We start from the raw sequence: 13,659 nt of genomic DNA, 5'->3' as shown, positions 1-13,659 counted from the left end.
GCGGGTAGGTGCAGGGGACAAATATTCGCAAGAATTGTCCCGAGGCCAAGCCAAAGCGAGCCCCAGCTGTCAAATTTTCTTTGTTGTTTCTTGGTCTCGTCAGGTGACCTGGCTTAGGATAAGGTACTGTCAAGTGCCGATCATGAGGCCTGTTCCCGTGGCAATAAGCAGAGGTGGAGCTGATTGGGCGGCTTTGGGCACAAACACTCCACTTCGACAGGAGCAGTCAACACAACGCTGGACAGGGGGTCCGGTTCGTTGGCGGGCTTGGAGGGGACGCCAAAATTTAGACGCGGGCGCGGTCATTGGATTAATCAAAGGAAATCGCATGTCAATGCACACCCAACTGTCCACGACATCTTCAACGGAGACGTTGCCGCGCCGAGTACATTCATTTGCGAGTTTGACGCAGATATCTACAACGACTTTACTCGATTACGATCTTAGAGTTGCATTAGCCCCTCCCGCAGCTTTGTGCTCCCTGTCTCAAGCGCTACTCGATTTTTTGCACTGGACGTCATCTGGATGCCCGACTTAGGCTGCTTCATCACAATCAAGCAGCAACGGTACCCGATCCGACCGCAGCTATCATCGTCGCATAGAACTCGGTCGGCTCCTCCTCAAACCTGAACAACACAGGAAATATTTCCTTCGAGCAATTGCAGAGCAAGGCAAAGTACGTCGAGATGCCCCATCAAGTGCCACACCGCCTCGGGCATCATCGCACGGAACGTCTCGACCTGCGGCTTTTGCGGGAGGTTTACCTCTTGCATTGCTTCGGCTCGAATGTCTCCTCCGAACCCGAGCTGCACGTTCTCCTCACCTTGCATCCGAACTAACAAATTCGCCAACACAGTTCAGCGAGATTGGCCTGCCAATCTTTGAATCGAACATAAACGGACGACCCGTTCAACTGACGGACCTGATCCTCGACTACCTCTTCGCATCGCTGGTGACGCCCAAAAAAGAACACGATGGCGGAACAAGAGGAGGATTTTAGCTCTTTGCCGCTGACAGACCGTTGGGTGCACAAGGTGCGCGTGCTCCATGCCTGGTTACTTGTGCTACGAGATGAGCAATTATTGACAGGGGAATTTTACCATCTAGGTCTGGAAAGTGCGAAAGCAAGCTTACGAAGACGGCGCGAAACAATTTGAAAAGACACCCGACGAACACGACCCAGCCTTTCGACCATTCCTCCAAGACCCTTCTCTCTTCAAGTCAGCAGTAGCAGACTCCAACGTCGCGGCGCAACAAGAAGGAATCGCGGCATTGTGCGCATTTCTCAAGTTCGGTGGCAGGGAAGGATGTCTGCGAACACGAGGCCAAGCCATTACCCCCATTCTCGAGAAAGGCCTTTCGTCAACAAGAGCAGCCACCAAGGCGTCGTCGCTCGAGGCTCTTTTACTGTTTATAGAACTCGACGTGCCTGGCCCTGTCATTGAGGATGTTCTGCCGATATTGTCGGCGAAACAACCCAAGGTCATTGCTGCCGCATTGGCCGCCCTGACGCAGATCTTCCACAACTACGGCTGCAAGACGGCCGATCCGAAACCGGTTCTCAAAGCGCTTCCAAAGGTCTTTGGCCATGCGGACAAGAATGTCCGAGCCGAGGCAACGAACCTGACTGTCGAGTTCTACAGGTGGCTGCGAGATGCAATGAAGCCCATGATCTGGAACGAGCTGAAGCCGGCACAACAGACGGATCTCGAGGCCCAGTTTGAAAAGATACGGTCGGAACCTGCGCCAAAGCAAGAACGGCTCTTAAGGTCCCAGCAAGAAGCAAAAGCGAGAGCACCTGTAGGGGGTGGGGATGAGTACGACGAAGGCGAGGAGGAAGCAGAGGAGCCTGCAGAGATTGATGCGTTTGACCTCGCGGAGCCGCAAGACGTCCTGAAAGCCGTGCCTGCATCTTTTCACGATAACATCGCTTCGTCGAAATGGAAGGACAGGAAAGAGGCATTGGAAGGACTCTTTGCCTTGTTAAATGTGCCTCGCATCAAAGACGGCGATTTCAACGAGATAAACCGGGCGTTTGCCAAGAGTATGAAGGACGCCAATATTGCGGTTGTTATACAGGCGGCCCAATGTCTCGAGGCCTTGGCCAAGGGACTGCGGAAAGCCTATGGCAAGTACCGGAGTGTTGTCATGCAGCCAATTCTTGAAAGGCTGAAGGAGAAAAAAGCAACCGTTACCGACGCCCTTGGTGCTGCTTTAGATGCCGTTTTTATGTCAACGAGTCTGTCAGAGTGTCTTGAGGACATCACTGCCTACATGATTCACAAGAATCCTCAAGTCAAGGAGGGAACTGCAAAATTTCTGATACGCTGCTTGAGGACAACAAGAGATGTCCCCGCCAAACCGGAAATAAACACCATGGTAGAATCGGCCAAGAAACTCCTTGCCGAGTCAACAGAGACGTTGCGAGCCAGCGGTGCCGAGATTCTTGGAACGATTATGAAGATCATTGGCGAGCGCGGCATGAATGCACACCTTGAGGGCCTGGACGATATTCGCAAGAACAAGATAAAAGAGTTTTTCGAGACAGCCGAAGTCAAGGCAAAGGAAAGACCCAAACCGATCATCGGCAAAACGCCAGCACCAGCAGCTGGCCCGCCGAAGCGGTTGATGGGTGGCAAGAAGGCGCCGGCTGGTGCAAAAAAGCCGGCTGCTGCCGCCCCGCCAGCAGCAAAGGAGGAGCCTTTGGCGCCGCAACCGACATCCCGTCCCGCACCGGCTGGCGGCAAGTTGGGCATGCCCAAGCCGTCAGGTCTAGGAGGTCTGAAGCCACCAGCAAAGCGAGCGCTCGCTGGCCCCGGAACAATGGCATCTCCACGTCGGCCACCCTCAGCTGCACCCCCTGTTATGGACGACGAAGAACCCGAGTACGCAGCGCCGCCACCGCAACCGAAGCTGGGAATGGGCCGAGGTGGTCTTGCTGGGCGTTCATTGGCCAAGCCCGCCGCGCCGGCGGCAGCACCGGTGGCTCCCTCGTCGCCTGGTCCGTCATCAGGGCTCATGGCTCTTGAGCGCGCTGAGCTTGAGGAACTCCGTGCGGCCAATGATCGGTTGACAAAACTTGTGGAGGAATCTCGACATGAGCGCGTCAAACTCATGTCGGAGATTCAGGAACTGAAGAATCAGAACGCAGGCCTGATCGAAGACCATACGCGCGACGTCCTCAGCATTAAGGCCAAGGAGACGCAGCTCGTCCGGGCTAGGAGCGACGCCGAGGCCGCCGAGAGTACAAATGAGCGTTTGCGACGCGAGCTGGAGCGTCTTAAGCGGGCGCTCGGCAAAGCGGAGGCTATGGGAATGCACATGCAGCACGACGACCCACGAAGCCCGGCTGGGAGTGTGCCGTCTCCATCGCAAGATGACGTCGGCATCTTTAGGGATGGTAGCGAAAGGGGCGGATATGGAAGCGGCAGCAACGGGCGTAATAGGATCAGCTATGCTAGCACGCACAGCGAAGAGAAAGAGAACGGCGACGATCACCGTGCGCCGCCGTACAGCCGAAACAAGATGATGAGCCCCGAGCTCCGGTATGCCAACAGTGGCACCTCGAGCGGGAGAGGCAGCCCCGCGAGGGGGTTCAGGAGAGAAGCGGGAGATGGCGAAAGCGTCGGTGTGAGGCCGAAGTACTCGAGCGGTGCGAGCAACTACGCGTCCTTGGAGCGACCGACTTCTTCGGCGCCGGCTGCTGGGCAAGGAGTCGAGAGCTGGAAGAGGGCTGCCGAGGTGACAAGCCAGCTCAAGGCAAGAATAGAGCAAATGAAGGTCAGTAAACTCGCTAATGATAGTGCTTCGGGCCCTCCTGTCTAGGACATTGCTGACTGTCAGATGATTCCAGGCAAAACAAGGATTATCACGATAGCAAGTCCCTCAGTGGATTTGCATTTTTTCAGAATTTCGGCACTCATCCTCCCTTGTCGAGGAGCAACCGTTTTAGCGTAATGTTTATGTACACTTCTGGCATATCAACTTGGGCATGGACTTGCGGGCATCATGGTTGACGGGGGTTATCAAGGGCGGTTGTTTTACGAGTTATGTCGGCGAGTTCTAGTTGTTTTCTGACGTTTGTTTGGAATGATGATATTTGCATATGTTATCTTCCTAGCTTATCTTTTCCTTTGTCGCGGTCGCGTGACTCTCCCGTACTTGTACCTACCCCTTTTTCTGATTCCTGCCACGCACTATTAGCTTGGCAGCTGTCTAGCCTTACGTGTTGACCAATCCGGACCCTGGAGTCGAGTCCACCACATGGATACGCATTATCCACTCATTTCAGCGAACGACCAAATTCAAAGAGAATGTCCCACAAATTTCCCGCGGCAGCACAAGCCATTTGCGGTCGCGGATTTTTTCGGGGGTGGGATTGGGCCTGCCTTAATGCGGAGGACCCCATGGCGAACAAACCTGAGGTTTTCTGGGAGGTGTCCTGATCGCTTTTCTGTAGTCGCGACTTTTTGTTTTGCCAAAAGGGCAACGAAATATAGCCGCATAGTGCCAGCAAACGAATCTGAGCGCGAGGAAGCGCTTGCTTCGAACAATGTTTCACGAACATGTCATGACGTTCTGCAGGCGACTGCAGCAGGCGATTGCGCAGTTCGAGGTCGACTACAAGCTGGTGCGCCTGGGATTGGTCGCGACGGCGGCGCTGATCGGCATCGCGGTCGTCTATTATGCCTTTGTGGGCTACAGGGTCCGGTCTAGGTTCCAGCGGCTTCAGAAGCAGGGAGTGGTATGTCATTTTGTTTTTTGCTGTTTGCGCCTTGCTTTTCCTTTCCTAATGCAGCAAGGTTTTCGGGAAGGGAGGAGAACACAGCAACAAGAAGCAAAAAAACCTTAAAATGACACGCATTAACACCAAGCAACCCCATCCCAGCCAATGATGCCGCACAACCCCATCCTGGGCCACCTTCCGCTGATGCCCAAGATCCTGGCCGGTCTGCCGGCGGACGCGGCGACGCTGTTCCTGCCGTTGCAGATCCAGGAGAACTGGCGGTCCGTGTTCCCCGAGAGCGTGACGGAGCTGCCGCCGGTCGTCTACCTCGACCTGTGGCCGCTCATCCCGCCGACGGTCATGAGCTTCTCGGGGGACGTCTCGGCGCAGTTCACGCAGGAGTTCAACCAGGTCAAGCTCCCGGACCAGAAGCGCTTCCTGATGCCCCTGACGGGGACCCGCGACGTCTCCTCGGCCGAGGGCGACGAGTGGGTGAGGCGCCGCAAGGCACTCAACCCGCTGTTCAGCCCGCAGAACATCATGGCTTGGGTGCCGGAGCTGATTGTCGAGCTAGAGGTGTTTCTGGAGGGGCTCAGGAGCAGGGCGGGCAAGGAAGGGGGTTGGGGTCCGATGTTTAGGCTGCAGAGGCCGGTTCAGCTGTTCACGCTGGATATGATCAACCACTTTTGTCTGTGAGTGATTTTCGTGCTTTCGTTGCCTGTTTTTTTTTTTTTTTTTTTTTTTTTTGTTTGGCCATGACTCGCACGGAAATGATGCTAACACGACAGTCTGCCTGCCCTCAACCAGGAGCAAGCGCTTCCATGAGCAAACCACCACAATGAGCGTCGTGTCGACCGGCGTGCTCGACATACTCTCACGGCAGGCCATGTTTCTGCACATTGGCAACGTCTGGGGCTACTACAGCCCCTGGCGACTGTTCAAGGTCTGGCAGCAGCAGCAGCTCATGGACGACTTCTTCCTCCCTTATGTCCGGAGGCGATTCGACACCAGGGCCAAGGAGGACAAAGCGTCGCCGTCTGGCAACGACCGTATCGACCTCCCGCATGTCTTGTTCAAGGCGGCCGAGGCGAACAGCGCCAAGGAGGACCGCAAGCTCCAGTATGTGGACGTGGTGCGGGACGTCATGGGCGAGGCCAAGCTGATGGTGTTTGCGGGCCACGACACGACGACGTTTGCGCTCACCAGCGCCATCAAGCTCCTCTCGGAACACCCGGCCGCGCTGGAAAAGCTGCGCGCCGAGGTCGAGGAGGTCCTGGGCGACAGGCCGGCGGACAGGATCAAGGAGGAGCCGCACCTGCTCAACCGGCTCGTCTACACCAACGCCGTGATCAAGGAGACGCTGCGCGTGCACCCCAACGTGGGCACGCTGCGCATCGGCGCCGAGGGCTTCAGCCTGTACGGCCCGCCGGGGAGCGGTCAGGAGGGGGTCGCCTTCCCTGTCGGTGGCTACCTGCTCTGGGACGCGACCTCGGCCATCATGCGCCACGAGGCGGTCTGGCCTCGCGCGCGCGAGTTTGTGCCCGAGAGGTGGCTGGTCGAGCAGGGGCACGAGCTCCACCCCGGCGAGTACCAGAAGAACTGGTACCGGCCGTTCGAGCAGGGGCCCAGGAACTGCGTCGGTCAGCCGCTGGCCATGGCGGAGCTCAAGATGGCGGTGGCCTGCGTGGTGGCCGAGTTTGACGTCGAGTGTGACTGGGATGAGTGGGATGTTGTTTGGTGAGTTTCTTTTTTTTTCTTTTTTTTATTCTTTCTCGATTCTTTCCCTTGTCGACCGCCCTTTTTTCTTCTCTTGACCTTGCGCAAAAATAAAACTAACCCTGCGTCTGTGCTCAAAACACAGTGGTAATGTCGGCCCTGCTGCCAAGAAGTTTACACACAATGGCAACCGGCTCTACATGGTCAACGAAGAAGGGCCGCCAAAGTTCAAGGATGGCATGCCGGTGCACGTGCGGCTCCGGTCGGGAAAGCAATAAGTCATGCAAACATGGACGGGAATCAATCAAGTTTACGCCAGGAACCCGAGATTCAGCCTGGTTGGGGGAAAATACATGGAAGATCCATGTACGGTTTGAAGGGTCAGATTGGACGGTATGATTCCGAGTCTCTAATTGGGCAACAGCAACCTAGGATCAAGGTACTGTAGGCAAGCTCGGCTGGTTGTGCATCTGGGCAATCACGGTATACATAGTACAGACCTGGTCATGACATGAAGCTTTTGATGAGAACCTATTACTACTCGTGTGCAGCTGTCGCGAATTGGCATACATAATATGCAGCCGCTGACATGCCTGGATAGGTAGGTAGCAACCGAGAGAGGTCATTGGAGCACTTGGACATGTTGTTAATAAACGCGCTCGCTGTCATCTGCCCGCTATTCCGCAGTAGGCAAAGCTTGGGGATGACCTTGATTTGCATCGAGGAACCCACTCAACGGCAGTTTCCTGCAAGTACCCCGCTCGGGGGAGATGCTATGTAACTTTTTATTCTGAGTCGGGGGGTCATGAGTTGAATGAAGGGGTAGGCATACTACCTTCGAAGTGGCAGTGATCCATCAGAATGTAGGTACACAAATTAAAATGCAGGCAACCTAAACTTGGTACTGGTACTATTTTGGGGCGGACAGGACCTGACTTGTGCACCAGGCAATTTTTTTTTTTTTTTTTTTTTTCGCTGGCATGAGCGATGAATCGTGTAGGGAGATTGATTTCACAAGCATAAAAGAAAGAAAAGTTTGATGATGTTTGCCCTGGGAAATTACTCGGGTCAGAAATTGAGCGAGCACAGTGATCCATGCTTTGATCCACTTTCCTCCCTCCCCGCATCGCCAATCGCGGGGCGTTAATCGACTTGCTTGACCCTTTTTCACCGTGAGATTTCGCATCACGTCACCATCTGCCCGCCCACCGTGCCTAGATCTCGCTGCAATGCTCTAGTTACCTGTTTTGTGTTGCTGACCGCACCCCAAATTTTAGCGAGAGTGAAGTTTTTTGTTCGTTTTGTAACAAAAAAAAAAAAAAAAAAAAAAAAAAAAAAAAACGAAAACAACAAAATCAATCAACTTCCTACAGCTGTAGAACAAGTCAACAAAGGTCTTGATCGGCATACAAGCGCCGTCACTTGCATGGACGGAAAGCGCCCTTGGCGTTCTGTTCTACACGCTCAGGCCCGCAAAGCGCAAGCCACCAAACTTGTTTCACCGATGTCATCCGCTCTTGCACGGTGAATTCCACGCCCGCAATTTTGCTTAGCACATGAGTATTTCAGCAGCCACGGTGTAGAGGTGTTAAGTGGGGTGTTGACACATCCAGGGGAAAACAACTGTACCACGCAACGAACCAAATCTGAGATTTTGGGCCCCGAGGCCCATAATGCAAAAACAGAATGTAACCCGCAAAACGGCAGAACATGTTCGTGCAGATCAAAAAATCCACTCCAGTTCGCGTCAGGCAACACCGACGCACGCCAAGGACAAATGGCACTTGTACACTTGCAAATCTCTTTCTTTTCCAAGGCGATCGATCATATGATGTCTGAAGAGGCGGGGTGAATGGAAGTGGAGGGGGAAAAGGAAAGCTTTTGGCTGCATGTGGTCAAGCATTCTTCAAGCCTCCGACTTGGTTTCTGCACGGTACCCAGCCCGCTCCCTAAGCCGCCGAGTCCATCTCAACCTTGTACAAGTCAGGTAGGGACAATGCTGGGTATAAAAGGCATAGGTCATGGCGCACATGTGTCAAACCCTGCATGTATGACTTTTCTTTATTTTTTATTATTATTTCCTCCTCTCCCTTTCTCATTGCGCTGTTCCACGCGCAGGTCTGACATTTTCTCCTCAGACAGGCCCTAGCACAAACCTGACGGCACTAATTACACCGCCGTCGTGACCGAGCCAGGCAAAACTCCCCAACAGCAAGGGAGACAACAAAAAAAAGGGTCAAGTTTCTCGGTTCCTATCATGATGCATTTCCTTGCACTCCCGGTCCTCTCCCTCCTCCTCGGGGCGGCATCGCCGGGTCTGGCCTCACCGCACCCGCAGAACCCCTTGCTGTTTGACCGGCAGCAGGCGCCGATAAAGTACGAGGTCAAGAAGCCGCCGTTGGACACGGACTGGACGTACAAGCTGGGCACGAACCCGTGGCCCGAACACCCGCGTCCGCTGCTCAAGCGTCCCGACTGGCAGACGCTGAACGGCATCTGGACTTTTCGCAAGAGCGACTCCAGCAGCGCCGCCGCGCCACCACCAGCGGGCCTGCTGGACCGTGAGACCATGATCCCCAGCTGCGTGGAGAGCGGGCTGTCGGGTCTGCAGGAGCTCGACGCAGAGTTCATGTGGTTCGCGAGGCGGTTCACGGTGCCCGAGGGCTGGAGGGCGGGCGGCAAGCGCGTGCTGATCAACTTTGAGGCCGTCGACTACGAGAGCCGCGTCTTTGTCAACGGCAAGGAGCTGGCCCGGCACGTCGGTGGGTACTTTCGCTACAGCGTCGACGTCACCGACTCGCTGGCCGCCAACGGCACCGACAACCTCCTGACCGTGTGGGTGCGCGACCCGACTGACAGGCAGGGCTCGTTTGCGCCCATCGGCAAGCAGACCACGCGCCCCTCGCACATCTTTTACCGCGCCTGCTCCGGCATCTGGCAGACCGTCTGGCTCGAGTCGGTGCCGGCGTCCGGGAGGATCACGCAGCTCGACGTGGCGGCGGGCAGCGACGGCAAGGTGACGGTCAAGGCGCACAGCAGCGTCAACGGGACCGCGGCCGAGGTCGAGGTCAAGGTTATGGACGCGTCCGGGGCTGAGGTCGGTTCGGGCAAGGGCACTGCCAACACCGAGTTCCACTTCACCGTCAACTCGCCCAAGCTGTGGTGGCCTGAGACCCCTACCCTGTACAACCTGACGGTCAAGATGGGAGACGACAGCGTGGACAGCTACACTGCTTTCAGGACCGTCAGCCGTGGTCAGGTCAATGGCATACAGAGGCCGCTGCTCAACGGCGAATTCGTCTTTCAATTCGGCACTCTGGACCAGGGGTACTGGCCCGATGGACTCCACACGCCACCAAACTATGAGGCCATGGTGTCTGATCTGAAGCTGCTCAAGAGCATTGGGATGAACATGGTCCGCAAGCACGTAAGTTTTGTTGTCTTGACCTTGATTTTCTCTAGAGTTTCTTTCATCTATGTTCACCTCTCAAGTCTCAACTAACAAAAAACCACCTCCCACAGATCAAAATCGAACCCGACCTCTTCTACCGCGCCTGCGACGAGCTCGGCCTCATGGTGATCCAGGACATGCCGTCCATGTGCGCCGACGGCCGGCAGCCCAACGACGCCGACCAGGCCGAGTTTGGCCGACAGCTGGAGCTCCTGATCGAGGAGCACAAGTCGTACCCGTCCATCGTGACCTGGATCATCTACAACGAAGGCTGGGCCCAGCGCCGCGACGGTCCCCCCTGGCCCGAGAACGAGCTCGTCCAGCGCGTGCGCGCCCTCGACCCCACCAGGCTGATCGACGCCGTCAGCGGCTGGAACGACCACGGCTTTGGCGACTTTTCCGACAACCACCACTACGCCTCGGCGCAGTGCGGCGCGCCCTTTTACTCGCAGCCCGCCGGGCCGCACGACAGCTCGCGCATTGGGTTCCAGGGCGAGTTTGGTGGGCTTGGTATGAACACTACCATTGAGCAGTGAGTATTCTTTTGTTTTGGTCTAACCTCATCCCCCCACTTTTCCAAAAATAATTCATCCTACTCACACAAACAAAAAGCCTCTGGAACGTATCCGACGCCATCCGCGACATCCCGCAGACGTACGAGATCCACTCCACCGGAGACTCGTACAACCACCGGGCGACGCAGCTCCTCAACGAGCTGGCCGACCAGATCACGCGCTACGAGTGCTCGGGCGCCGTCTACACGCAGACGAGCGACGTCGAGGGCGAGGTCAACGGTCTGGTGACGTACGACCGCCGCGTCACGAGGATCGACAAGGACCAGTGGAGGAAGGACATACAAAAGATGTACGAGGAGGCCGCCAAGCGGGGCGGCAGGGCTGTCGGTGGCAAGTGAGAAATGTTGAGATGTGTAGCTTTGAGTAATGACCTAGGTATCTACTGTTGTCCTCGTTGAAGTAGCCAGCATATTCGGGTTACGGTTTGTAATTAAAGGTCACATATAAACAATAATTCATGGCCAGAATTTTCCAGACAGAGCCTAGCATATAACAGCAAACCAGATCCATGAAACGAAGTCTTGATACCCTAGACCCCAGTTTCTTCGCCGGCGGCTTTCCGCATCATCCCCGTGTGCTCCGTGATCTTCGACAGGCGGAGTCATGTGATGTTTGCAAATCTCGAAGCAATCTATAGGTTTCGATTTCCTTGCTTGTTTTGCCTTGCAATCGTCCATACAATTATTATAGTTGCGGTCACGTTTACTACCCTCGTTTGAACCCTGGGAAGGCCGACCAACCCTGGCGGTTGCGGCGCAGCGGCGCTGGCCAAACCAAGGTATTTAAAATGACGGAGGTCCTCATTTTGCAGAGAAAGTGGGTTGGTTTGGTAACTTGGGAACGTTAATAGAGTAACTGAGTTTATTGAAATGAATGTTTAAATAGATATATTGACCACTTGTGGGACAAGCTGGGAACGAACGAACTGCAAAACAATGTTAACTGGCGATAAAGCTTGTCTTTTGTCCTGGTCTGTGATTTTGAGGCTCAATGCCGCTCAAATATTTACTACGTATAGCCAACCACCAAGCTGCAGGGATAACACCGCCATTTGCAATTCGCAAATGTCCAAAATACGTGGTAAATGGTCTGCTAAAGTGGCACTCTGATAAGTGTTGGCTAAGTGCACTATTTGGATTAACATTTAAGGCTGTGGTTACTCCGCCCGTCAGTTCGTTTAAACAACTAGATAGACCTAGACTAGAATTAGTAAGTGGATACGGTTACAGTGCTATCATCGCAAGTACCAACTGCCACCACATTGCGCGCGCGGATTGCGGACTTTTGCCATTGGCATCATCTGCACAGCACCACATGCACTGCAAAAAAATAAAAACGCAAACGCGAAATTTTATTGATTTTTTAGTCGCAACACAAATGCGTGCGTTCGTTGCAAGCAGTGCATATCACTGGCGTATGCAAATAGTGTAAACTGTTGGAATAGAAGGGATTGCGTTCAATTCATCAATTCAATCGATGACTCACGTGCGGACCCGCACGTGACTCATCCGATCCTCGATCACGGGTATAAGAGGAGAAAGACGATTAGAAGCTCGAACGTAGACAGATTAGTCGTTAGACAAGAATATACTACCTTTTACCCAATAACAACGTTTTGTTGATCGATCGATTTACGAAAGGCCTATCAACATAAACTGTAATATTTGTTGGTGGTTTGATTTATACCTTCGATAATAGCACTGTAACCGTATCCATTTAGGGCCTGTTTAAGCGAACTAGCAAATGGGTGAAATAACCACAACCATATTTAAGTTGCATAACCGTAATATAATATTTCTGTTTTTGTCTATCTATTGTATGCGAGGGACTATTGCTGTACGAGCTGGACTAGCCACAATATGCTGGCCGTCCTGACCGACCCATATAAATAGCATACCGTATCCTAATCTGAGTCAGGGCATAAACGGCCACTTTTGGTCTTTTATGCAAAATGAGAAGACCGACGATCCCGACTGGGATGCTTAGCATACAAGGTGTACAAAGTCTATATAAAAAGTACTTTTGTACCATTTTGTCAGACGATCCAGCGACGACAGATAAGGCACTTCAAATACCCAGCCTATGATACGATGGGTAAAGTATCTCGATTTTAGAAATTTACAATTCACCATTCCTAACTAGTTATAGTACTTAATATACACACCTTTTGCTGCCGAATATCTTGTAAAAGGATCGGAATAGTTGGACGTCTATTATTTAACTGCCGCAAGAATTGAATAGAAAGTGTTAAATGCAATGATAAATGCAATGATAAGTTCCAGTATCTTGAGATGAACCTGGGCGAGAAGGTCCTTTGTATGTCCTCTAAGCTCTCTTCAAACCCATCGTTGAGTGACTTTAAAGAGCTTTGGGGCTTACAAACGATAGCTCGACGAAACTGATAATAGCGGCGAGAATGCAAACAAACTCAGCTTTGGCAGGATGTCACCGAGACCAACGCGTTTACCTGTATGTTGAAGTTGTGAAAATTCGTCGAAATGAGAACGCAAAAGAAAAAGAAACGAAAAACAAGTCCAAAGACTTGAGAAATACATTCGAACCAATGTGCAAAGAGGATACAGAAGTGCACCATGATGCAAGCCATCAGAAAGTTAAACTAGACGTAATCTGCAAAAAGGCCTACAATGGACATAATTGCCAGCTCCTACACCCTTCTTCACTTAGCCGCGCACAAGCTGCCTCTCTGCGTTGAATTCTCCAGAAAAGATCTGTTTGTAGCGATGGGTGCAATGAGCACCAGGCTTCTGGTCATGATTCAATTATCTTCTCAAACTACATCCTATCGCTTTTGCTTCCCTCTGATTCTGGATCAAGAGAAATGGATAGAGGGCCTTGATATACGCACTGCTTGAAGCCATAGTCAGGATTGCCCTTTGTATCTATCGGAGCGAGGAAACGTATTTCTGCATTGAGCGCAATGATGAAGCGGGTCATGCCGTTATTTGGGATCGTATTACCACCCCATTCCCCCAATGGCGTACTAGTGAACCGTATAACCCCCTGCCTTTACGACGATAACATCCGAACTATGTGCGATTTCCTACAAACACCAAGCATCTCTTTGAGTGTTGGGCTCTGAGCTCCAGCCAAGATACTTTATCATTGAACATGCAAGGAACATGCTAGACGATTCAGGGAGTTAAATATGATGGTATCCAGATCAGATGGGG

At 53.1% G+C, this 13,659-nt stretch overlaps 3 protein-coding genes across 3 annotated transcripts; all 3 read left to right on the top strand.

The window, feature by feature from the left end:
• The first annotated feature begins 319 nt into the window (after positions 1–319).
• Positions 320–4,382, top strand: MGG_17247 (uncharacterized protein). The gene is made up of 4 exons (XM_003717449.1): positions 320–676; positions 857–1,034; positions 1,108–3,780; positions 3,854–4,382. The coding sequence occupies exons 2-4, from the start codon at positions 975–977 to the stop codon at positions 3,875–3,877; spliced, it is 2,757 nt and encodes a 918-aa protein (XP_003717497.1). The 5' UTR covers positions 320–676; positions 857–974; the 3' UTR covers positions 3,878–4,382.
• On the top strand, positions 4,359–7,181 carry MGG_17246 (uncharacterized protein). The gene is made up of 4 exons (XM_003717448.1): positions 4,359–4,744; positions 4,889–5,418; positions 5,534–6,463; positions 6,588–7,181. The coding sequence occupies exons 1-4, from the start codon at positions 4,553–4,555 to the stop codon at positions 6,718–6,720; spliced, it is 1,785 nt and encodes a 594-aa protein (XP_003717496.1). The 5' UTR covers positions 4,359–4,552; the 3' UTR covers positions 6,721–7,181.
• Positions 7,182–8,223: 1,042 nt separating this feature from the next.
• MGG_13610 (hydrolase) lies at positions 8,224–10,944 on the top strand. The gene is made up of 4 exons (XM_003717447.1): positions 8,224–8,490; positions 8,581–9,869; positions 9,965–10,425; positions 10,506–10,944. The coding sequence occupies exons 2-4, from the start codon at positions 8,700–8,702 to the stop codon at positions 10,804–10,806; spliced, it is 1,932 nt and encodes a 643-aa protein (XP_003717495.1). The 5' UTR covers positions 8,224–8,490; positions 8,581–8,699; the 3' UTR covers positions 10,807–10,944.
• The last annotated feature ends 2,715 nt before the right edge of the window (positions 10,945–13,659 follow it).

This window comes from Pyricularia oryzae, chromosome 4 (assembly GCF_000002495.2).
Source record: "Pyricularia oryzae 70-15 chromosome 4, whole genome shotgun sequence".
In the NCBI taxonomy this organism is placed as follows: domain Eukaryota; kingdom Fungi; phylum Ascomycota; class Sordariomycetes; order Magnaporthales; family Pyriculariaceae; genus Pyricularia; species Pyricularia oryzae.
This window is presented reverse-complemented; position numbering and strand designations above follow the sequence as displayed.

Coding starts and splice junctions, on each gene's coding strand:
- MGG_17247 (XM_003717449.1), top strand. CDS start 975: ATGGCGGAACAAGAGGAGGATTTTAGCTCTTTGCCGCTGACAGACCGT. Junction 1,035..1,107: donor CAGACCGTTGGGTGCACAAG/GTGCGCGTGCTC, acceptor TTTACCATCTAG/GTCTGGAAAGTGCGAAAGCA. Junction 3,781..3,853: donor CAAGAATAGAGCAAATGAAG/GTCAGTAAACTC, acceptor AGATGATTCCAG/GCAAAACAAGGATTATCACG.
- MGG_17246 (XM_003717448.1), top strand. CDS start 4,553: ATGTTTCACGAACATGTCATGACGTTCTGCAGGCGACTGCAGCAGGCG. Junction 4,745..4,888: donor GGCTTCAGAAGCAGGGAGTG/GTATGTCATTTT, acceptor ACCCCATCCCAG/CCAATGATGCCGCACAACCC. Junction 6,464..6,587: donor GATGAGTGGGATGTTGTTTG/GTGAGTTTCTTT, acceptor CTCAAAACACAG/TGGTAATGTCGGCCCTGCTG.
- MGG_13610 (XM_003717447.1), top strand. CDS start 8,700: ATGATGCATTTCCTTGCACTCCCGGTCCTCTCCCTCCTCCTCGGGGCG. Junction 9,870..9,964: donor TGAACATGGTCCGCAAGCAC/GTAAGTTTTGTT, acceptor CACCTCCCACAG/ATCAAAATCGAACCCGACCT. Junction 10,426..10,505: donor ATGAACACTACCATTGAGCA/GTGAGTATTCTT, acceptor ACAAACAAAAAG/CCTCTGGAACGTATCCGACG.